Consider the following 25,446-nt stretch of genomic DNA (forward strand, 5'->3'; position numbering starts at 1 on the left):
ATCCACAAGGGAAAATGGTTTGAACAGTAAGAACATTTGTATCTTACATGATAAGAAGGTTCTGGGAATGGAGCAGCAGCAGATGATGTAATCAATGACCCAGACTCTGTCCATTTTCCTGTCTTAGTGGTTAGCCTTCCCTAGCTGGCTTCCACCTTCAGGGTCCAGGAACCTGGTACAGATCCTATAAATGTATTCCAGGAGAAGAAGGGAAACTTCTTTTTACATATTCTTCTTTTCCTCAAGGAGGAAAGTCTTTCCCAAAAGAATTTTTTCTAGTTGACTTTTCCTCCAGACCCTAATCAAGAACAAGATGTTCAAATCATTTATATTCTTAGTATTTTTTGTTATCCATCTATCATTCTCTGATAGAAGTATGTTCAAATCTTCAGTGTAACTGATTTATCACTGTTGTCTTATCCAGTTCTTTTGGTTGTTGATTCAGTTAGCTATATTAATACTAATTGTTTGTTTTTTCATTTGGGATTGGAGCTCAATTTAATGGGAGGGTGTTTTGTTTATACCATTGGTTTCTTTCATTCTCTCTGGTGCTCTTCCCTCCCTGTCTAATAGTTTGCACAGGTCCTTAGCCCCTAATCAAGAACCAGGTCCTTATTTATACTGGTGGCTTGGATCTCCTGCTGTGTGGTAATATTACATTACGCCAGAAGCAGATGGTTCAGTCTCTGGGGGTGAAACTAGGCCACCTGTCTCAAGGAGGTACTTTTAGTTCCCAAAGCCCAGTAGTAGATGCCTGCCTGTTTCTGGACTTGGAGCACAGTAGGTCTGAATCTTCATGTTTGAGACCTTAGAGATATTTTTTTCTCTCTCCTATTCTCCCCTAATCTTTTCTCTGCCTTTAAATTTCTATATGTCTTTCTGACTTTCTGTATTTTATTAATCTTTGTTTTTGGAAGAGAGCAGAAGCATGAACTTATAGCACCATCTCTACTGGCATTTCATACACTACTTTTTACAATCAGAAAAAGAGTATCATTTTAGGGAAAAAAGAATCTCCTCAGTTTCTGTCCTCTGAATATAACTTTTCCTCTTCTCTATTTTATTAGAATCATTTCTGGAAACAAAACCTTCTGGTTTTTTTTTTTTGTTTGTTTGTTTGTTTTTTGACTGTGTGATTTGAATACTCTTAAAGGCTAGTTATTGAGAGGAAGAGGGAAAAACAACATTTAAATCTAGTTTGTAGAAACTCTGATTTGTCAAGCTCTTAACTCAGTGTTAAGCCTGCATTTGTCCTCTTTAAACTGGGCAGTCAGGTATAAACTGACCGGTTTACTCAGTGGATGGCAAAAATAGGAACGAGGAATGCCTATTAGCCCATCTCTCCTGCCAAAGTTAATATTTTACCCTCCTTTGCTTTTCTTTAGTGTTTTAGTCAATCAACCTTAAGTGACTTTGTCAATGGCATTTTCCACTAGACTGAAAAAATAAGAAGATTGTTCCATAGCTAGCTGCTGTCAACATTAGGAACTACCTAGTCCTATGAGCTGAATATTCCCTGCTTAATGTTATTCCATTCCATGAACCTGTCTAAGCAATTCCTATCACTTCCCTTGGTTCTTTTCTTCTCAAGCCCATATACTTACTATTATCTCTATTTCTTGGTGTGCTTAGTCGAGGAAAGCAAGAATGTAGACATTTTAATCTTCTGTCCTGAGGCGCTGTCTCAGCACTGGTGTTTCCGTGTGTTCTCGTTTCATGGATTATCCCAATGGCTGGCAGCTATTTCGTGTTCAGAACACCATGAAGTACTTTATAGCTGAGCTGATCAGTATGAGGCTGGCTTATTTTCTAAACCATGAAGCACAAGCTCCACTTGTTTTCTAATGTGTTCCTTAACTTCTTGCTTCTTATGTGAATACACATACAATTAAGCCATTGAATTAGGTGATCTTCCTGAATCCAGCACTTGAGAGGAAGAGATGAAAGTAGTAATGGTCATTTGATAGTTCTGAAACAGCCTCAAAGTGGATGGTAAAAATTGCTTCAGGCTTTCCTTTCTGTTTCACTTTCTTTTCCATTTCCCCGTCTTGCTTTCTTTAACTTTCCTTCTCCCTATAAGGAAACCAACTTAAAGCTTATTTGATTTTTGTTCCCAGTTCTTTTTTCTAGAGTGCAAAATGAAAGGCATTTAAAAGAATTCTGGTTATTACCCCAACAATCATTGTTTTGTATATATGTACGTATATACACATGTATATACTCACTTCAGTTCAGTTCAGTTCAGTCGCTCAGTCGTGTCCAACTCTTTGCAACCCCATGAATCACAGCACGCCAGGCCTCCCTGTCCATCACCATCTCCCAGAGTTCACTCAGACTCACGTCCATCGAGTCAGTGATGCCATCCAGCCATCTCATCCTCTGTCGTCCCCTTCTCCTCCTGCCCCCAATCCCTCCCAGCATCAGAGTCTTTTCCAATGAGTCAACTCTTCTCATGAGGTGGCCGAAGTACTGGAGTTTCAGCTTTAGCATCATTCCTTCCAAAGAACACCAGGGCTGATCTCCTTCAGAATGGACTGGTTGGATCTCCTTGCAGTCCAAGGAACTCTCAAGAGTCTTCTCCAACACCACAGTTCAAAAGCATCAATTCTTCGGCGCTCAGCCTTCTTCACAATCCAACTCTCACATCCATACATGACCACAGGAAAAACCATAGCCTTGACTAGATGGACCTTAGTCGGCAAAGTAATGTCTCTGCTTTTGAATATGCTGTCTAGGTTGGTCATAACTTTTCTTCTAAGGAGTAAGCGTCTTTTAATTTCATGGCTGCAGTCACCATCTGCAGTGATTTTGGAGCCCCCCAAAATAAAGTCTGACACTGTTTCCACTGTTTCCGCATCTATTTCCCAGGAAGTGATGGGACCGGATGCCATGATCTTCATTTTCTGAATGTTGAGCTTTAAGCCAACTTTTTCACTCTCCTCTTTCACTTTCATCAAGAGGCTTTTTAGTTCCTCTTCACTTTCTGCCATAAGGGTAGTGTCATCGGCATATCTGGTGTTATTGATATTTCTCCCAGCAATCTTGATTCCAGCTTGTTAGATCAGTTGTATTTTCTTTTTGGTAGCAGGAATATCTATTTGAGCCTAGCATTTTTTTAAAGCTGTTTTTAAATTTAAAAAAAGAAAGAAATAAAACAGAGAAACCAGGCCAACTAGTGCTTGATAAATATGCAAATCAAAAAGACTTCTGTCCATGGAGCTTTTCCAAAGAACAGTCAGAGATGCTTAGGGATATTTTGTTTACTTCCCTATGGCATGTGTAATGCCTTCCCCAGGGGGGTGTAATGCCTAGGGCTGATCAACAGCCAGAGGAACTTGGAACTGTTTGTTCAATTTCATTGACCTATAAGCCACTTCTGATGTTTCTCTTGTAGGATTCCCTTTTTACTTAGTGTATGTGTGCATTTATATATTTGTTTAATCTGTATTCATGTAGTGCATCTATAATAAAAATAAAAATTGGAATTAGAGAATAGATTTTTAAAATTTAGAAACTAAGAACCATTCGAATTGTCCAAGTCAAGAATAAAACATGTACTTTATTCTCATTTGTTTGTGCTTTCATCTATTTTTTATTGGTCATAACCTCCATGGTGACACTACATATCCCATTAGATTGTATCAAAAATTTTAGCTGTTTTTTCTGTTTCAGCTTTTTAACCCAGGTGTCTGACTATAAATAATTTTCAACTTGGGCACATTATATTTTTAACAAATTCCTCTTAAAAATATAAGTTGTTTGAGCCATGGCTGCCTAGAGTTTTGCTTTCAAACAAAGATATTTTTGAAAGTAAAAGGGGCTACTTTTAATAATTGTCCCATGACAATAAGTTCAATTAGAGTGGGATGGTCCCATGACAACTGGGACATATGCATGTCCTCAGTTATATGTCCCAACACTCATCCTGGTGCCTAAAATTTCTATCATTACAGTATTGTTTCAAATGAAAATATTTTGACTCCAGGAATCTTCTTTCTGAACTATAGATAAATTACATGGGAACACAGATACATTAATCTATCATTAGCCATTAACAGCTTGGCAGAAAATAACTAGCTAACTTGTTTCAGAGATCACTCTGGACCAGAAATAAGCAATTTTTTTTTCTGTAAAGAGCCAGCTGGTAAATATTGTCGACTTTGTGGCCCATGGAGTCTCTGCTCAACCCTACTGTCATAGCAAAAAGCAGCCATAGGTAATATTTAAACTAATGAGTGGGCTCTGTTAAAATAAAACTCTATTTTTAAAAACAGATAGTGACCAGATTTGTCTTACAGTGTTTTTTTACCTACTGCGGCTCTGGAGGAATGGGAAGCAAGCAGATGAGTTTACAGCTATATAAAACTGTATATATACAGAACTATAAAACGTCTTTGCCATTTATCTTGCTGTCCTCAAGGCCAAGGCCCATGTGTATGTTGCCTTAAGGGCTCAATATTCTGGTAACTTTGAGATTATAAGCTTAATCTCAGATTGCCCTAAATTCAGAAAATTTGTGAGGGAATTCCACTGGCAATGTTGTGTTCTTGAATATGTGATTTAGACTAAGATTTCTGTGACAATCTTGAGATTTACTCCAGAATGTTTCTGAAGCCCTTCGTGGACTGATGGTTTGGAGCCTGACTAACCTTATGCACCTGATGGAGTCAAGGATGGCGTTTTGCCACGTCCTTGATCAAATGTGGCTGACAGTCAACAGTGGGTTTGTCTTCAAAGCTTCATTGCTCTGCGTATATTTTATTACTCTCTGGATGGAACTCAAGACTTCTCTTTTATTCTTCTCTTTTATTCTTGCGTTGTTTGCTATCAGCTAATTGTTGTGTTTCTCTTACCCACTATTTCAGAGTCCCATCTATACCTCTGAAAAATATACTCTTTACACAAATTATTGGGGGTTCCCAGTTGGCTCAGTGGTAAAGAATCTGCCTGCCAATGCACAAGAGACTCGGGTTCAATCCCTGGGGTCAGAAGATCCTCTGGAGTAGGAAGTGGCAACCAGCTCCAATATTCTTGCCTGGAAAATTCCATAGACAGAGGAGCCTGGTGGGCTACTCTTTGCCAGGGGTGGCAAACAGTTGGTGGACTGAGCATGCACACACACACAATGGCCCATAATAGCTTTGTTCAGCTGTAGTTAATTTTACATAAGCAAATTTATGTTATATCATGTGTAAAAGTATTTTTATATACTTCCTACATTTTCCAAGTATGTAAGTACTTCATCTCCTTTTTGCTTATAGTTTTACTCAATTAATTGCCAAAAGCATTTAAGGCAACCTTCAGCAAAAATACAAAAATCATAGTGAACAAATATTTTCTGAGTGCTTACTGTATGCCAAACACATACCAGAATGAAAGGCAAACTTTCAAATCAAAAGGAAGAAAGAGAAAGTAGATGTAAGTAAAACGAAACCAAGTCAACAAACTGCAAACCAAATTGTGCTGCAAGAGATGATATAACTTTGAACCTAGGGATTTTTTCTGAGCTTCTCAAAAGCCAAAGTAAACAGTAAAAATGACTAGATTTTATAATTCCTTTGGCTAAGTAAAAGGAACACATCAAGAAGTTTTCCTCTGCTGTTTTTCAGAATTAGGTTTCAGAGTGTCTGATCCCGAGTCACCAGTGTGAGTTCTGAAAACATTTGCTTTCTCTATCTTACAGTCTAATTTTCACTCTTAAGTTTAAGTTTTTTCCCTTTTTAAAATATTAATTCTTGGGAATTCCCTGGCTGTCCAGTGGTCAGAGCTGCATGCTGTCATTGCTGAGGGTCATGGTTCCATCCCTGATCAGGAAACTAAGATCCCGTAAGCCATATGGCACAGCCAGATGTTTTTAAGAAATTAGTTCTTTTAAGTTTAGAGACCTTATTTTATATCTCTCTATCTTTGGTATGATACACATTGGACAATCAATATTTAGCCAAAGATGCATCAAAATTAGTATTATCTTCATTTTTCTTCTAAAGACAAGATAACCTAAAATTATAAAAGATGTGACGTTAGGGAACATAATCTATAATACTGCCCTCGCTTCTGATACCAATTACAAGCTCAGGAATTCTCCAGACCATGCTCAAACTCCATAATTTGCTAGGAGGGCTCACAGAATTCACTGGAAGCGGTTACACACATGGTCATGGTTTATTATGAGGAAAAAAAATACAAATTGAAGTCAACCAAGGGAGAGACGCATAGGCAGAGCCCAGAAAAGTCCAAAAGTGGTGCTTCCATTTGTCATCTCTCCGTGGAGTCATGGAGAACATTAACTTCCCAGCAGTGATGTGAGACAACACGCGTGAAGTATTGCCAGCCAGGGAAGGTCACTCGAGCCTTGGCATCCAGAGTCTTAGTTGGGGCTTGGTCACTAAAACCTATTTGGCCACCCAAATGGCTGCCCTCTGTCTCCATGCCCTCTGGAGGTCAACTGATATCATGTGACCCAAAGCCTCCACCCTCAATCACATTGTTGATGTGGCTCAAAGCCACTCTGCTAAGTTATGTTGTTATTGTCTGGCTGGCCCAGGGCACCCAAGTAAGCAAAGATACTTTATCAAGGCTGCGCATTCCAAGGGCTTAGAGGTTACCTCCCAGGAGACAAGAGCACAGATCAGACCTTTCTTTGGGTAAGCTTACTTCTTTCCTACACACAAGGTCAACACCATGGTTAATGAATCCAATATCTGATATTGACCAGGAAACCATGGGCTGGTTTATTGGCTGTTTGTGACCTGCCAGGCTCCTCTGTCCTTGGGATTCTCCAGGCAAGAATACTAGGGTGGGTTGCCACGCCCTCCTTTGGGGGATTTTCCTGATCCAGGGATCAAACACACATCTATTACTTCTCCTGCATCGGCAGGCAGGTTCTTTACCACCTGTATCTTCCGGGGCTTCCCTGGTGGTTTAGATGGTAAAGAATCTGCCTGTAATGTAGGAGACCAGAGTTCAATTCCTAGATCAGGAAGATCCCCTGGAAGAGGGAACGGTTATACACTCTCCAGAATTCTTGCCTGAAGAATCCCATGGATAGAGGAGCCTGGCGGACTATAGTCCATGGGGTTGCAAAGAGTCAGACATAACTAACACTTTCACTGTCTTCCAGGACAATAAAATTTTAAATTATGGGCTTATCTTTTCTTCTGCACAGAAGCCATTCCCATTTCTACTTGAATAAAATTCATTTGCATTGCTACAGGACACAAATCATTTTCATAATGTCAAGTTATTCTTTCTTGCCCCAGTGACTTCCTGAGTGACAGCATTCACCCTCCTTGTTTTGATCTTCAGTTATTGCCCAGTTATTACTGGGTACCCATCCTCAGCATATGTGTTCAAACCACAAGCCTCATGATGACTTCCCTGTGTTTACTCCTTATCTCCTTTCCATGTAGACCAGTCACATTCAGATTACAAGGGGCAAGCTTCCTGAGTGCTACAAGTTACCCTCTGTATGACCCTCAATAAAAGCCCTTACCCAGCGGTCCTTGGTCTGCTCTCTTCCTTTTGTGACCTGTAGTGACCAAGCTTTGAGCTTCAGGTGGCTTTCTGAGGTTTTTTGGGCATGCTGTGCCCTCCTCTCCAGGACCTGTATGATAAATCATTTAGTTTCACATGCCTTTCTGAGTGTAATTTCTGTAGCCATGTTTAGGGTGAGCCTCAGACACCCCACAAAGGGGACTTACCCCTCCCCTCATTTACAATCCAGTTGATATCAGTTTTTCAGAAATTAACCTCTATCCTTTCAGAATTGTATTCTAATCAGTAGTATAAATTAAGCCAAGTAAAGTTCAGGTATGACCTAAATCAAATCTGTTATGATTATACAGTGAAAATAACAAATAGATTCAAGAAATTAGATCTGATAGAGTACCTGAAGAACTATGGATGGAGATTTGTGACCCTGTACAGGAGGCAAAACCATCCCAAAGAAAGAGAAATGTGAGAAGGCATAGTGATTGTCTGAGGAGGCTTTACAAATAGCTGAGGAAAGAAGAGAAGTGAAAGGTGAGGGAGAAAGAGAAAGATATACCCAACTGAATGCAGAATTGCCGAGAGAGCAAGGAGAGATAAGAAAGCCTTCTTAAGTGAACAGTGATTCTTGCCACTTCTGCCTAATCTCTTCTGCTTCTGTCAAGTCATTACTCTTTCTGTCCTTTATTGTGCCCATCCTTGCACAATCCTTGTATCATCCTTGGTATTTCCAACCTTCTTGAGGAGATTTCTAGTCTTTCCTATTCTGTTATTTTCCTCTATTTCTTTGTATTCTTCACTTAAGAAGGTTTTCTTATCTCTCCTTGCTCTCTCTGCAATTCTGCATTCAGTTGGGTATATCTTTCTCTTTCTCCCTTACCTTTCACTTCTCTTCCTTCCTCAGCTATTTGTAAAGCCTCCTCAGACAACCACTTTGCCTTCTTACATTTCTTTTTCTTTGGGATTGTTTTGGTCACTGGCTCCTGTACAGTGTCACAAACCTCCGTTCATAGTTCTTCAAACACTCTGCCTACCAGATCTAATCCCTTGAATCTGTTCATCACCTCCACTATATAATCATAAGGGACTTGATTTAGGTTATATCTGAATGGCCTAGTGGTTTTCCCTACTTTCTTCAATTTAAGCCTGAATTTTGTAATAAGGAGTTGATGATCGAAACCACAGTGAGCTCCTGGTCTTGTTTTTGCTGACTGTATAGAGCTTCTCCATTTTCATCTGCAATGAATATAATTAATCTGATTTAGGTGTTGATCATTTGGCGACATCCATGTGTAGAGTCATCCCATGTATTGTTGGAAAAAGCTGTTTCCTACGACCACTGTGCTCTCTTGGCAAATCTCTGTTAGGCTTTGCTCTGCTTCATTTTGTGCTCCAAGGCCAAATTTGCCTGTTTAATCCAGATATCTCTTGGCTTCCTACTTTTGCATCCTAATCCCCTATGATAAAAAGGACATCTTTCATTTTGGTGTTAGTTCTAGAAAGTGTTGTAGGTCTTCATAAAACCGATCAGCTTCAACTTCTTCAGCATTAGTGGTTGGGGCATATGCTTGGATTCCTGTGATGTTGAATGGCTTGCCTTGGAAACAAACCGAGACCATACTGTCATTTTTAAGATTACACCCAAGTTCTGCATTTTGTACTCTTGTTGACTATGAGGGCTACTCTGTTTCTGCTAAGAGATTCTTGCCCACAGTAGCAGATTTAATAGTTATCTGAATTAAACTTGCCCATTCCCATCCATTTTAGTTCACTGTTTCCTAAGATGTCAATGTTCAGTCTTGCCATCTCCTGCTTGACCACGAACGATTTACCTTGATTCATGGACCTAACATTCCAGGTTCCTATGCAATATTGTTCTTTACAGCATTGGACTTTACTTTCACCACAAGATATATTCACAGTTGAGTGCTGTTTCCACTTTAGCCCCACTGCTTCATTCTTTCTGGAACTATTAGTAATTGCCTTCTACTCTTCCCTGGGAGTTTTTGCTGGGTAATAAATAAGCCCCTAATTATTTACGCCTATGGATCCTGTGCATTTGGAGAGGGAATAGCCAGGATGGTTTCCCTCTTTCTAGGGTATCTGGGACCACACTTAGAAAAATTTAGAGATCATGGGTAACTTAATGGCTGGGAACTAGAATCGTCTGAAGGTTTGTTTGCTTATATGTCTAGCACCTGGGCTGGAAGGGCTTAAAAACTGGTGCTGCTGACCACAGCATCTACCTGTGACTGCTCTGGATGGTGGCCTCCCTTTTAGCATAGTGTCCTGAGGGTAGCTGGCCTCCTTACGAGGTGTCTCAAGACTCCAGACACAAGTATTCCATTCAGATGACACAGAGCTGCAGTGCCTTTTATGACAACCTCAGAAAGCACATTTAATATCTCTTCTATATATTCTATTTGTTGCAGGGGTCTGAAGCCCGCCTAGATTCAAGGGGAGAAAACATAGACCCTACCACTTGGTAGGAGGGTGGCAGGGTCACATTGTAGAGAAGAATGTGGAATAGGAGAGATTGCTGTGACCATCTTTGGAAAATACAATTTGTCACAGTGAGTGATTTTGCAGAGGCTTATTTCACATTAGAATATGAAATGAACTATGTCCTATAGTTGTGAAGGGTATTTCCCTTTCGCTGAGCTACTGTCACTGCCCTGCATTTAGCTAGTCACACGCAATTTTCTTTGTGATGGGCTTTTCTTTCATCTTTTTCCTAATGTTACATTTTCTTAGTTTGGGTTCATTACCTCACTGATAAAGCTGTTTTAATATTTAATCTATTCCCAGTTCCAAAATCATTTTCTCAAGTGCCCATCAATTCCTTATAAGTGGTTAATTTAAATGGCCTTTGAAGCATGACTGCATCTGGCTAAGGCAAATCTAAATGTCAACCTTGGAAGCATCCAGTGACATTCAGATGACTCCTTTCAGTACAGGGGCTCTTTTTCTGTCACGTGGTCTATCTTGTCAAAAGAGGGCCAGAAATCGTGCCTTTCCCACTCCATATTTTTAGTGTTGTTGAAAAAAAAATGGCACCCTAGAGGCATACTGCTGCTGCTGCTGCTAAGTCGCTTCAGTCGTGTCCAACTCTGTGCAGCCCCATAAACGGCAGCCCACCAGGCTCCCCCATCCCTGGGATTCTCCAGGCAAGAACACTGGAGTGGGTTGCCGTTTCCTTCTCCAAAGCATGAAAGTGAAAAGCGAAAGTGAAGTCGCTCAGTCGTGTCCGACTCTTCGCGACCCCATGGACTGCAGCCCACCAGGCTCCTCCATCCATGGGATTTTCCAGGCAAGAGTACTGGAGTGGGCTGCCATCGCCTTCTCCACTAGAGGCATACAGACCTGCTTTAATCCCAGTTGCCTCATTTAGTTGTGTGAAACAGTGCAAGTTTCTCAAAAATTATGGGTTAGTTTCCTCATCTATATACTGAAGGTAAAAATCCCCATTTTATAGAGTTGTAACAGGGAAATTAAATAATCAAAGAATCTTCTGATGTAGGGCCTAGTTTATAGGAAGGACTTAATAATGGCTAATGATGAGTTTGTAACAGGGAAATTAAGTAATCAAAGAACTTTCTGATGTAGGGCCTGGTTTATAGGAAAGACTCAGTAGTAGCTACTGATGAGAAACACCGCCTCTGCATTTTCTGTGCTCATAAATTCCCCATCAGTGTAATAGGTCTTATTCAGGCTCTTGCACCAATCATGCCGGTTTCACTAGACAGAGGAGGGAGGAAGTATCCACACTAGGGATGATCTTTGAAGAAAGTGTCTTTTTTAAAGTTCCCTTTTGCAGGTGGCAAAATAAAATTCACCTGAGAACAAGCAGGGAAGGCAACTTTAGGAGCCTGGAGTTGATGGAGGGCAACCTTTTGAAGGATATTTTGTCCAGATTCTCCATGGATGGTGAACTGGGTTGCTAAAAGGGCAGGAAAAAAATTATTCAAACAAGATGTCCCTTTGCCTGACCACCGCAGGATTTTTACACCTTATTGTAATTATATTAATATATACACATTTAGAAATATATTTAGACTTCAGAAATATGTGCCATATAAGAAATAAGTTACAAAATGTAGTATAGAATTTTCTAAAAAAAAAAAAAAAAAGAATTTTCTCTTGTCCCTCAGGATTTCTCCACTTAAAATCTGTCTTTAATCTCCAATTATTGTAATAGTCATTATAGAGATGAAAAATGTTTATTGGATTATTTTAAACTGTGAGAAAGCTTTAATTGGCTGACATTTATTGTCTTTCTGTGCGGCAGGTGGTGAAGTTTACCAAATCCTTCGAATTGATGTCCCCAAAGTGCAGTGCTGATGCTGAGAACAGGTAGGCTCGTGAGTTTCAGTTTTGTCTTTAATCCTCATCTGCGATCCTTGGTGTTGACAGCACTGCCTAATTTCTGAGGACAGGAGTTGTTCTTTCTTCAGATCATCAGGTGAAGCCAAATATCACCACTTTTCTGTATTTCAGAGTTTAAATAAAAACTACACGTAAAAATAGATGGGGAAACAGTGGCTGATTTTGTTTTTCTGGGCTCCAAAATCATTGCAGATGGTGATTGCAGCCATGAAATTAAAAGACGCTTACTCCTTGAAAGGAAAGTTATGACTAACCTAGATAGCATATTCAAAAGCAGAGACATTACTTTGTCAACAAAGGTCTGTCTAGTCAAGGCTATGGTTTTTCCAGTGGCCATGTATGGATGTGAGAATTGGACTGTGAAGAAAGCTGAGTGCCAAAGAATTGATGCTTTTGAACTGTGGTGTTGGAGAAGACTCTTGAGAGTTCCTTGGACTGCAAGGAGATCCAATCAGTCCATCCTAAAGGAGATCAGTCCTGGGTGTTCATTTGAAGGGCTGATGTTGAAGCTGAAACTCCAATCCTTTGGCCACCTGATGCGAAGAGCTGACTCATTTGAAAAGACCTTGATACTGGGAAAGACTGAGGGCAGGAGGAGAAGGGGATGATAGAAGATGAGATGGATGGATGGCATCACCAACTTGATAGACATGGGTTTGGGTGAACTCTGGGAGTTGGTGATGGACAGAGAGGCCTGGTGTGCTGCGATTAATGGGGTTGCAAAGAGTCAGACACAACTGAGCGGCTGAACTGAACTGAACACATAAAAAATACATGTTTTATATATATATATATATATATGTATCTAAAACTACTAATGAATAAAGTAGATTTTAGATATTCCCTAACTGCACAAATAACTTTTTTTTTTGCCTTATTTAGATCCTTTGTTTATCTTTCTCCTTTTTTTTTTTTTTTTGGCTTGTGTTTGACCATAAAGCCCCACGGAAAAGAGTAAGAGCTTCCAGTAATTCATGTTTTGTCCCGGTTGGTATCTGAGGCTCTAGCAAGGTAAAAGTAAGGGTTGGGGACAATCAGTGAGCTTTCTGTTAGCTTTGCATTACCCTCAATAATATTTAGCTGCTACAAAAAATATTGATTCTTTTTATTTTGGTCAGCTCTAGGAGAAGTGCTAAAAAGAGAAAAAAAAAAATAGTGAAATTGACCAAAATGCAAAAATATGGAGAAAGACAAATAAAGCATGATAATGATAATGATGACAATACCAGTGATGGTAATATTAGCTAGATAAGCTATTTCCATTTATTCAGGGCTGAGTGTGCCAGGTACTATTCTAAATACTTTATAAACGTCAAATCCTGCCAAATAACATGATGAAGCAGGCATCATTCCTCATGCATGACAGAGGAGAAAACCGAGGTTCAGTGCGTTTACATGACTTGTTCAAGGTCTTGCAGCCAGTAAATGGTAGTTATACCTCAGAACAAGAGCATCTGAGACCCTCTCAACCTCTGAATTTTGATCCCACTTCCACACATGGTCTATATGGAGTGAATGTCTGCTGGATTAATGTTGCCCAAACCTGGCTGGATCAACGAGAATCAAACCTGGAGAACTGAATAAAAACTAAAATATCAAGACCCACATGAACAATTTTGATTCGATATGCTGAAAGTGAATCCCTAAAGATCCATCTACATATTCAAAAGGTTCCCTAGGTAATACCTGTTTCAAGATGTAATTATTATGGGTAATTTGACTTTATATAACTATTGCCTTTAATTCAGAAAATAGAACTCAGTACATTATAATGAGCACTTCAGCTGCTTCACTTTTATCAAATATATGAAATTTAGTAAAAGAGTCCATTTATAATTCCATTTATATTCTTTTTTTCCTAATTTTGGCCACATCTCAAGGCATGCAGGATCTTAGTTTCCTGACCCACAAGGGATGAAACCCATGCCCCATCGGTGGAAGCATGGTGTCTTAACTACTGGACTGCCAGAGAAATGCCTATAGAGCATTTTTGAAAAAGCAGAATTATAGGAGCAGAAAGCAGATCAGTAGTTGCCAGGGTATGGAGGTGGAGAGAAGGGTTTACTACGAGGGGGTACAGGGAAATTTGGGGTTGTGAAGGAACCATTCTATGTCTTGCTTGTGGTGGCAGTTGTATAGCTGCATTTGCAAAAACTTGCAGTACTATGCACTTAAAAAGCATAAATTTTACTGTTTATAAATTATACCTTAAAATGGGAAGCAAAAGACCTTCTGGAAGAGGTTTTTTGTTTTCAGGAAAATATATGTTCACATCCATATTTAATGTCAGCTAATCTATACCTAAAAAAGATTTAGACATAAAGTTACTAGTGATGTATTCATTTTCCTAAAAATTTCATGCAAAGTAGCATGAAACATTGGGTTGGCCAAAATGTTTGGGTTTTTCTGTAACATTTTACAGAAATGTAAATGTTCTACTCATACTTACTCCTTTGGCTAAGTACCAATTCATACAGGTTCTCTCTCTCATATGTGAAGGGGAAAGATTTCCTTTGAAATTCTAATATTTTAATATTGTTCTTTAAAAAAAAATACTAAATATGCCCTCATGGTCACTACAGAGTTAAGTATTTCGTTATTTTTACTGCTGAGAGTACTTCTATGTACAAAATAAAATGACCCAAGGCCTGTACTGCCCTCGGCAAACTTCTGATAATAAAAAAAGAAAGAAAGAAAGGTCAGGTTTTCTTTTAAAGAGACATTTGAAAAGTGCCTTTGAACTTTGGCATTATGAGATCGTATTCTCCATCATTCTATTTGTGGCCTTTATGTACAATATCCATTTATCTCAGAAGACCTTTCCTGCATTGTCCAGTAATTGTCCTCTGGTGGATGTGGGATCCTTTGGTCATTTATTGAAAGTTAAAGGAATAAAGACAAGTGGCTCTAGCATTTACTTTGCCAGTGGCCACGGAAAAGCCATTGAAACAGGCTATGAGTCCACAGATCACAGCTTGCTCTCAACGTGTTGTAAATCTTTTCTTTAACCTTTTATCACTTAACATCTTCACTATAGATAACGTTCATTAGATACCTTAGTCCTCTGGACATCATTCAGAGTTATGATACGATAGCTCTTGAAGGTAATGTCTAGGGCTTCATTCATCAATGTTTCAGCACACTATTTTAATTCTGATAAATTAATTTAATATAAATTAATTTTATCCTCCTATTTAAAGCTTGCTGATTTTTATAGACAGTCCTTGAAGACTTTTTTAAAAACCAGTTCTGTTGCTGACTCATCATTTCTGCCTACTGTCTTATGTGGATAACTCTTTGGTTTTGACCAGTCTTCTCTTGGTCTTCATGTAATTAATACCACGCAGTTTGAGAGCTGGAAATGACTGATTCATCTCTCTCCATGTGTATCTCTTTTGAGACATTCTTGATGACTCTTCTAACTTTGTCATGGTGGGCTTTTTCCAGTGATAGGGAGTTCTAGTTGTCAGAAAGCCTTTTTATATTGAATCAGATTTCTGTGACTTCAACCTATTTGTCCTTTGGAGATAGTTATCCCTTCATTTGGTAATAAGGAGTTAATGATCTGAGCCATAGTCAGTTCCTGGTCTTGTTTTTGTTGACTGTATAGAGCTTCTCCATCTTTGGCTGCAAAGAATATAATCAGTCTGATTTTGGTGTTGACCATCTGGTGATGTCCATGTGTAGAGTCTTCTCTTGTGTTGTTGGAAGAGGGTATTTGCTATGACCAGTGCATTTTCTTGGCAAAACTCTATTAGTCTTTGCCCTGCTTCATTCCGCATTCCAAGGCCAAATTTGCCTGTTACTCCAGGTGTTTCCTGACTTCCTACTTTTGCATTCCAGTCTCCTATAATGAAAAAGACATCTTTTTTGGGTGTTAGTTCTAAAAGGTCTTGTAGGTCTTCATAAAACCGTTCAACTTCAGTTTCTTCAGCATTACTGGTTGGGGCATAGACTTGGATAACTGAGATATTGAATGCTTTGCCTTGGAGATGAACAGAGATCATTCTGTTGTTTTTGAGATTGCATCCAAGTACTGCATTTCGGACTCTTTTGTTGACCATGATGGCTACTCCATTTCTTCTGAGGGATTCCTGCCTGCAGTAGTAGATATAATGGTCATCTCAGTTCGCTGATTCCTAGAATGTCGACGTTCACCCTTGCTATCTCTTGTTTGACCACTTCCAATTTGCCTTGATACATGGACCTGACATTCCAGGTTCCTATGCAATATTGCTCTTTACAGCATCAGACCTTGCTTCCATCACCAGTCACATCCACAACTGGATATTGTTTTTGCTTTGGCTCCATCCTTTCATTCTTTCTGGAGTTATTTCTCCACTGATCTCCAGTAGCATATTGGGCACCTAATGACCTGGGGAGTTCCTCTTTGGTATCCTATCATTTTGCCTTTTCATACTGTTCATGGGGTTCTCAAGGCAAGAATACTGAAGTGGTTTACCATTCCTTCTCCAGTGGACCACATTCTACCAAATTCAGACTCAAATTGAAGAAAGTAGGGAAAACCGCTAGACCATTCAGGTATGACCTAAATCAAATCCCTTATGATTATACAGTGGAAGTGAGAAATAGATTTAAAGGCCTAGATCTGATAGATAGAGTGCCTGATGAACTATGGAATGAGGTTCGTGACATTGTACAGGAGACAGGGATCAAAACCATCCCCATGGAAAAGAAATGCAAAAAAGCAAAATGACTGTCTGGGGAGGTCTTACAAATAGCTGTGAAAAGAAGAGAGGCGAAAAGCAAAGGAGGAAAGGAAAGATATAAGCGTCTGAATGCAGAGTTCCAAAGAATAGCAAGAAGAGATAAGAAAGCCTTCTTCAGTGATCAATGCAAAGAAATACAGGAAAAGAACAGAATGGAAAAGACTAGAAATCTCTTCAGGAAAATTAGAGATACCAAGGGAACATTTCATGCAAAGATGGGCTCGATAAAGGACAGAAATGGTATGGACCTAACAGAAGCAGAAGATATTAAGAAGAGGTGGCAAGAATACATGGAAGAACTGTACAAAAAAGATCTTCATGACCCAGATAATCATGATGATATGATCACTAATATAAAGCCAGACATCTTGGAATGTGAAGTCAAGTGGGCCGTAGAAAGCATCACTATGAACAAAGCTAGTGGAGGTGATGGAATTCCAGTTGAGCTATTTCAAATCCTGAAAGATGATGCTGTGAAAGTGCTGCACTCAATATGCCAGCAAATTTGGAAAACTCAGCAGTGGCCACAGGACTGGAAAAGGTCAGTTTTCATTCTAATTCCAAAGAAAGGCAATGCCAAAGAATGCTCAAACTACCGCACAATTGCACTCATCTCACATGCTAGTAAAGTAATGCTCAAAATTCTCCAAGCCAGACTTCAGCAATACGTGAACCATGAACTCCCTGATGTTCAAGCTGGTTTTAGAAAAGGCAGAGGAACCAGAGATAAAATTGCCAACATCCACTGGATCATGGAAAAAGCAAGAGAGTTCCAGAAAAACGTCTATTTCTGCTTTATTGACTATGCCAAAGCCTTTGACTGTGTGGATCCCAAGAAACTGTGGAAAATTCTGAAAGAGATGGGAAAACCAGACCACCTAACCTGCCTCTTGAGAAATCTGTATGCAGGTCAGGAAGCAACAGTTAAAATTGGACATGGAACAACAGACTGGTTCCAAATAGGAAAAGGAGTACGTCAAGGCTGTATATTGTCAACCTGCTTATTTAACTTCTATGCAGAGTACATCATGAGAAACGTTGGACTGGAAGAAATGCAAGCTGGAATGAAGATTGCCGGGAGAAATATCAATAACCTCAGATATGCAGATGACACCACCCTTATGGCAGAAAGTGAAGAGGAGCTAAAAAGCCTCTTGATGAAAGTGAAAGAGGAGAGAGGAAAAGTTGGCTTAAAGCTCAACATTCAGAAAAGGAAGATCATGGCATCCGGTCCCATCACTTCATGGGAAATAGATGGGGAAACAGTAGAAACAGTGTCAGACTTTATTTTGGGGGGCTCCAAAATTACTGCAGATGGTGACTGCAGGCATGAAATTAAAAGATGCTTACTCCTTGGAAGAAAAGTTATGACCAACCTAGATAGCATATTCAAAAGCAGAGACATTACTTTGCCGACTAAGGTCCGTCTAGTCAAGGCTATGGTTTTTCCCGTAGTCATGTATGGATGTGAGAGTTGGACTGTGAAAAAGGCTGAGCGCCGAAGAATTGATGCTTTTGAACTGTGGTGTTGGAGAAGACTCTTGAGAGTCCCTTGGACTGCAAGGGGATCCAACCAGTCCATTCTGAAGAAGATCAGCCCTGGGATTTCTTTGGAAGGAATGATGCTAAAGCTGAAACTCCAGTACTTTGGCCACCTCATGCGAAGAGTTGACTCATTGGAAAAGACTCTAATGCTGGGAGGGATTGAGGGCAGGAGGAGAAGGGGATGACCGAGGATGAGATGGCTGGATGGCATCACTGACTCGATGGACGTGAGTCTGAGTGAACTCTGGGAGATGGTGATGGACAGGGAAGCCTGGCGTGCTGCAATTCATGGGGTTGCAAAGCGTCAGACACGACTGAGCGACTGAACTGAACTGAACTGAATCCCTTCATTAATTTTATCATTTCATTCAACAGCCATATGGTGAGTATTCTCCAATAGGTAATGGGGCTACTGAGAATTTATTTTAAAGTCAGCAGTCTCTGCCCTCATTGGATCTCAAAGCCAATAAAGGGGGTAGGAGGAGGTTAAGAATGTAATATAACCATAACCAGATTTCACCCGCCCTCTAGACCATGGCTATAAGTAAAGTCACAGTAACAGTGATAATTTATACTTGACTGCTTGGTCATTTCTCCCTTGTAGCATAAGAACCCAAGCCCTTTGCAAAAGCCACTCATGAAGTAGCTCTGGGAATCCCCAAGGTTTTTAAAAATTTTCGTTGCTCACTCATCATTTCTCGAAGTGTCCCTAAGTCCTCTTCTTCTAAGCATGACAGAGTGGAACCTGTTGGCATGGACTTCCTGACCCACTCCAGATTCCCATGGACCTCACTGGACCCCTCACCAGTGCTATACCACAGCTCCCCAGCATGTCTCACATGCACTGGTGGCCTTTCCAGATCCAGACAAGGCTGGGTAATCAGTGTACGAGTAGGAAGAAGGGTCACTTTCCCTACCATGTGTTACAGTTTGCTGTCTGACCCTCAATCAGTCCTGCGTGTACTATATATATATATTTTTTTTTTTTTTTTTAACCAATATTTTGGTTCTTAAAGCTTTTATCTGCCACCCTTCTTTCTCTATAGGACTTGGACCAAGTCCATGGGATCAGGCTTAGGACCGAGTCCTCAAACTGAGGGCCAGCCACTAAGTTCTTTTGATTTCCCCACCTTTCTTCCATCTCTGCCACCAGGCTCAGAGGCTCAAGACCTCTTCCTCCCAGGAAGGCCCTTTCCTTCATGCGCATCAATTTGTACAGATAAATGCCCCCCTCATGTAGAGATGTGTCCCAGATTAAGCTCATATGTCCTGCTATCAAGTAAATCATGATGGTAAAGCAAGTCAATATTTTCTGCAAAAATTATGTGTATGTATAACTGGGGCTTGCCTGGTAGCTCAGACAGTAAAGAATCTTCCTGCAATGCTGGAGACCTGGCTTCAGTCCCTGGGTTGGGAAGATCTCCTGGAGAAGGGAAAGGCTACCCACTCCAGTATTCCTGCTTGGGAAATCCCATGAGCTCATGGGTGACAGATGAGTGTAGATGAATGTCATCTGAGTGAGTGACAGATGAGCCTGGTGGGCTACAGACCATGGGGTCACAAAGAGTCAGACACAACTGAATGACTAACACTTTGACTTTTTTCATATGTATAACTGATTTACTTTGTTGTACACCAGAAACTAACACGACATTCTAAAGCAACTATACTCCAATAAAAATTAATTTATTGTACTGGTTGACATTTTAATATAGAGGAAGGGACACCCAACTCATCTGGGGAAAACTGAAAGGTGATCTTCAGGAAGCGCTTTCAGACATGGTGGAACTTTACTTAGGCCCTGTAAGATGATGGGAAGTTGGTGACACCACAACCTCCCAGGGAAAGGAAACACTGTAAACAGAAGCAGAGAAGTGGGAGAGAAAACATGGCCTGTTTCAGGATCTTCAATTAGGTGATGGAGAAAATGTGGTGTGTTTCAGGGTCTTTAATGCTGTGATCTGTTGTCACGAGGGTCATTGTAATTGATGGTGATGGCCCTTTGCTCCTCCTGAGGGCATCCAGCGCCCCAGAATGCCATCTGATGGGGATTTGGGAACTACCCAGTCCTTCTCAGCTGCTCAGACCCTCTTACTTGTCCTGGAGGCTGACTACATGCCTGCTTACTCATGGGAGAGTAAGCAGGTAGTGAGTGACATATTAAGATTTGTCTTGGAAAATCCTCTGGGCAACAGTATGGAAGGACCAGAGAATGGCAAGCTAAAGCCGCCAAGGATTAAATCTAGTGCCTTACCCACTTGGCAGTGGTTCAGTCCTGAAAGACTGCACAGATCCACTGTACTTACCTTTTCCAGGTCAGCAACTGCTGTTTTTAGACTATTTTCATATTTCATGGTCCCAGACTCTTTGCCGCTTTTTTTTACTTTCCTATGTATATGCCCCAGCTTGCTTGAGTCCTTCTTATTCTGGCATTTAAGAGTGGAACACAGTTTTCTGGTTTTTTCAGAATCATAACAAATTAGAAAGGACATGTGCCTCTCTTTTACAGAATATAATATTGTTGATGCATTTATTATTCCAACCTTCTGTGTTTATGAATACTAACTTTCAATACTGACTTTACAAAAAAATTAAGATCTTTTCTGATCTATTTGACCCTCCCCCTCCTCAGATCTCACTATAGGACCTCTCCTGTGAAGCCTGACTTAATAATATTTAGTGAATCGGCCGAATAAACTTTTTTGAATCTCTTACTCAAGCTTTAATGAACCTCTTTCTGCCCTCAATGGAAATAGGTAGTCTGAATTATCATATGTACCTGAAAGTAGGAATAAACAGACATGAACATCTTAAGAATTAGAAATTTTTATTTAGTATAAAATATATTTGGCCAGATTTTACTGATGTGTCACTTAAGTATAAATATGGACACTTTGGAAATTGCACTTTCTCAGCACTGCTACTTGAAGAATTTTTTTAAAAAAGTTAAATGTCTGTAATTTCTAGAAGTTAACAGCTGGCTAAAAGGATATTTTCACTTAATCATTTAATAGAATATAGTGGAAATAATTATTATTTAAAGCCCAAGTTTTGTAACGACTTCAGCATTTGGGGAGTAAGGCAGTTGAAGGGAAAAAAAATTTACTTCAATGGGAAGCAATCTTTTTTAAAGAAAATTTAATCTTCTTGCTATATTTTTCATTTAGTACAACTGGAAGGGGAAGAGGAAAATAAAACTAGAAATCTCAGAGCAGTTAAAAGGCAAGGCTTTCTGTTTAATGAGCCTGCCAGCATGCAGGTCAGCCTGGAGGGTGGAGAGCTAAAGCATTCTTTGAAAAGACAAAGGTGTATGTATGGTAGGCAGAGTAATAACCCCCTCAAAGATATCCAGATCTGAATATGTAGAATCTGTGAATGTTACTTGGCAAAAGGGACTTTGCAGATGTGATTAAGAATCTTGAGATGGGGGGATTATCCTGAATTATCTGGATGGGTCCAGTGTAATCAAAGTGCAGCATTTCAGCATGAGGCCATGCATAACATCAGATGGTTAAAACTTGCCATCATGTTTAATTTTAAATAACAAAGTCAAACTAAAGGTGGTAGACAGAATTTGGGCCCCCATGACCTTCACCTGCTCTGTCATATTCATGAATATGTTACATTACATAGCCAAAGAGACTGTGCAGATGTAACTAAGGTGGTTAATCAATTGATGCTAAAATAGGGAGATTATTCCGGGATTAGCTAGGTGGATACAGTGTAATCACAAACTCTTAAATACAGAGCTTTCTCCCAGTTGAGGATTAAAAAGGAAGTTAGATAGGTGGAAATCAGAGAAATTTGAAGTATGAGCAGAATTCAACACATATTTCTGGCTTAAATATACACAGGACCACATGTCAAGGAGATCAGGACCACCATGTTACAGCTACAGCAAATTGAACTCTTCCCACAACCTGAATGAGCTTGATTCTTCCCCAGAACCTCCTGAAGGGAATGAAGTTCTGTCAGCACCATGATTTTGGTCTCGTGAGATCCTAAGCAGTAAATCCAGCTGACAAACGCCATAAGTTTCTGATCTCCAAGAATTGTGCGATAACAAAAGAGTGTTGTTTTAAGCTGCTAATTCTGTAATAGTTTGTTATGCAGAAATAGGAAATGAATGCAGTGTTAGTGTATGAATCTGAACCCCATATCATGTAAGAATAAGATTGAACTCGATGTTGCTGTGTGTGTGTGTATGTGTGTGCACATCTTTTCTGCCCCGTGGAACACATGGCCAGGAGCCCTGCATGAACTTCCAATTATGTTAGGTCTTGACACAGTTTTCAAACATGTATCTGCACAGTCTAATAAAAGAATTGCTGGTGGCGTGGCTGGACAGCAGCAAACCCTTACAATTTCTGTCGACACGCCAAGTAAAGGATACTTGAGGAAGGAAGGTGAGTCTGGTCGTTATCTAAAAACCTGCCAATGAGCCCTCTTACCAGGTTCAGTAGAATGGCAGCATGGAAACTTGCAGGGGGGGGGTTGGCAGCTCGGAAGAGCGTCCTAAAGGTGATAGTGGAGCACTCTTCCAAAAAAGGCTGCATCCTGGTGACTCAAAGCTCGTTTCTGTGAACATCGAAGACTCTGTATTGAAAAGTGGTTCAGAAGAGTGACACTGAATTTGAAGCAATTTTAGAAATGTCTTGGTCAATTTCTTTGCTCGTAAGTTTTCCTTCTATATATAATCAACTTACATAGTTAAAATTTTCCTTCAAGAGTGGCATATGATAAAATGTATGTCTAACCTAAAAGATCTCTAAAGTAAGATGAAAATATTAATATTTTAAGTGAAAAGAATACATTGACTCATTGCAGCATTTTTTGTCTTCTTTCAGTGGTTCAAAAATAACAGTGCATTTTACAATTGATTTATTGCAGATTCAATGAAATAGTATGGCCCCTTCACATGTTTTTCTTGTGGCTTTTCTATCCCTTAACTTATCTACATCTACGCCCTGAGGGTACAACTCAACTTTAAGAAGTATCTTGGAGACTTTTAGGGTTTATTTCATTTCTCAGATTGGATAGCCCTATGATTCTTCTCAACACTAGTTTTCTGCATTGCATTTTTCGGGTCAAAATACTGAAACTCAAGTTTCAATGCCTTATTGATTTTTTTTTCTTTTCCTTTTCAATTTTATGTGGAATCTAGTTTTATAAATAAATTTTTTTCCTTGTAGCACTCCTCACTTCTCTGTAACCCATTCTTTTAGGCTTCCATCCCAAATCTGATCTTTTGAGAGGCAAGAAGGAACTGACTTCCATGAGATGTGACTATAATGAGACAAAACTATAGGATGAGCTCTAGCCTTGGGTCAAGTATTTGTAAACAAGACTCCTTGAGATGTTCTTTGTTTTCGTCCAGCAGCAGTGACATTTTCAGGAATAAACTTGGAATAGACTGTGTTAGCCTGGAGAGACTACGTATGATGAGGATTTTGTTTATCACAATTTACTGTGATTGTGTCTTACAGTCATAGTATACATTTTATAACTCTGACATGAACCTGGCCCAGGTGAGGTGATCTCCAGCAGTTGTCTAGATTATGAATATGATTTTGGGCTTGTGCTTCCAGGAAGTGTGATGTGACTCATCCCTGCTGCGACATTGCCACCGAAAAGCACGCCATCCCGATGATGCTCTGGGGAATTAGAAATTCTGCACCTGCCATGGACAATGTTGCTAATATCTTTACCATAAATCCTAACTGTGCCAATTTCACTGTGTATCCCCTAGCTTGTGAATTTCAACCTTTTCATCACAACCTACAGCAAAAGTAAACATTTTATATCCAAACCTAGTTAATGTATATAAAGATATACACAAATGCACACACACATATATCTAAAACATGTTTCTTGAAACTATGCTTACCTTTACTATTTATGTAACTTCTGATTTAGTCTATTCTTTTAAAAAAAAACACCTGCTGTCTGAACCCACAGAATTAATTTCATCATCCATTACATTGTTGTGACCCACAACACAACTTTAGACATTTAAGAAATTTTTGATTAACACTTGCAGTGTGTGTGGCCTCAATCAGTGCCTATGCTGGTTATTTTAAAATATAAGCATTGTGTGAAACTGATTTTCCCAAACATTTCAGAACTTCTTCACTCAAATACATTTTGTTGTTGTTATTGAGTCACTAAGTCGTTCCCGACTCTTTGCAATCCCGTGGACTGCAGAACGCCAGGCTTCCCTGTCCTTCACTGTCCCCCAGAGTTTGCTGGAATTCATGTCCAATGAGCTGGTGATGCTCTCTAACCATCTCATCCTCTGCTGCCCTCTTCTCCTCTTGCCTTCAATCTTTTCCTGCGTCAGGGTCTTTCCAGTGAGTCAGCTCTTTGTATCCAGTGGGCAAAGTATTGGAGCTTCAGCTTCAGCATCTGTCCTTCCAGTGAATATTCAGGACTGATTTCCTTTAGGGTTGACTGGTTTGATCTCCTTGCTGTCCAAGGGACTCAAGAATACTTTGCAGCACAATTCAAAAGCATCAATTCTTCGGTGCCCAGCCTTCTTTATGGTCCAGTTTTCACATCTGTACATGAATACTAGAAAAATCATCTGTATATGTCTACTAGAAAGCCAAAAACTACTAGAAAAAAAGCTTTGACTATATGGACCTTTGTCGACAAAGTGATGTCTTTGCTTTTCAATATGCTGTCTAGGTTTGTCATAGCTTTCCTTCCAAGGAGTAAATGTCTTTCAATTCCATGGCTACAGTCACTGTTCACAGTGATTTTGGAGCCCAAGAAAATAAAATCTGTCACTGCTTCTGTGTTTTTCACCTTCTATTTGCCATGAAGTGATGAGACCAGATGCCATGATCTTAGTTTTTTTAATGTAGAGGTTTAAGTCAGCTTTTTCACTCAAATACATATTGTACTTGGAATTAGGCACCTTGGGGAGGATTTGTTTGAGGTAGATATATTTTCATCTTTTTACTTTAACCTGTTTGTGTCTTTGAACCTAAAGTATGTCTCTAATAAACAGCATATAGTTGTTATATGGGCTCATGTTATTGTATCTGTTCTGCCAATCTTTGCCTTTTGTTTGGGGTGTTTAATTCATTTATATTTAAAATGATTACTTATAAAGTAGAATTTACATCTACCTTTTTTGTTATTTGTTTTCTACATGTCTTAAGTCTCTTTGTCCCTCTGTTTCTTCATTTCTGCCTTCTTTTGTAGTATCAGCTTTTAATGGGCCATTTAAATTATCTTGTCATTTCTTTTATTATTTTTTTCAATGATTTCCTTAGTGATTGCCCTGGGGATT

At 39.6% G+C, this 25,446-nt stretch overlaps 1 protein-coding gene across 3 annotated transcripts in view; it reads left to right on the top strand.

The window, feature by feature from the left end:
• The window catches only part of PDE11A (phosphodiesterase 11A), a 462,517-nt gene that overhangs the window by 209,507 nt on the left and 227,564 nt on the right, over positions 1–25,446 (top strand). For all 3 annotated transcript variants that reach the window (XM_042243674.2, XM_004004552.6, XM_060409727.1), the window contains exon 5: positions 11,777–11,841. In XM_042243674.2, the coding sequence (XP_042099608.1) occupies positions 11,777–11,841 (65 nt within the window). The remainder of the gene's footprint in view (positions 1–11,776; positions 11,842–25,446) is intronic.

Source organism: Ovis aries, chromosome 2 (genome assembly GCF_016772045.2).
Source record: "Ovis aries strain OAR_USU_Benz2616 breed Rambouillet chromosome 2, ARS-UI_Ramb_v3.0, whole genome shotgun sequence".
Taxonomy (NCBI): domain Eukaryota; kingdom Metazoa; phylum Chordata; class Mammalia; order Artiodactyla; family Bovidae; genus Ovis; species Ovis aries.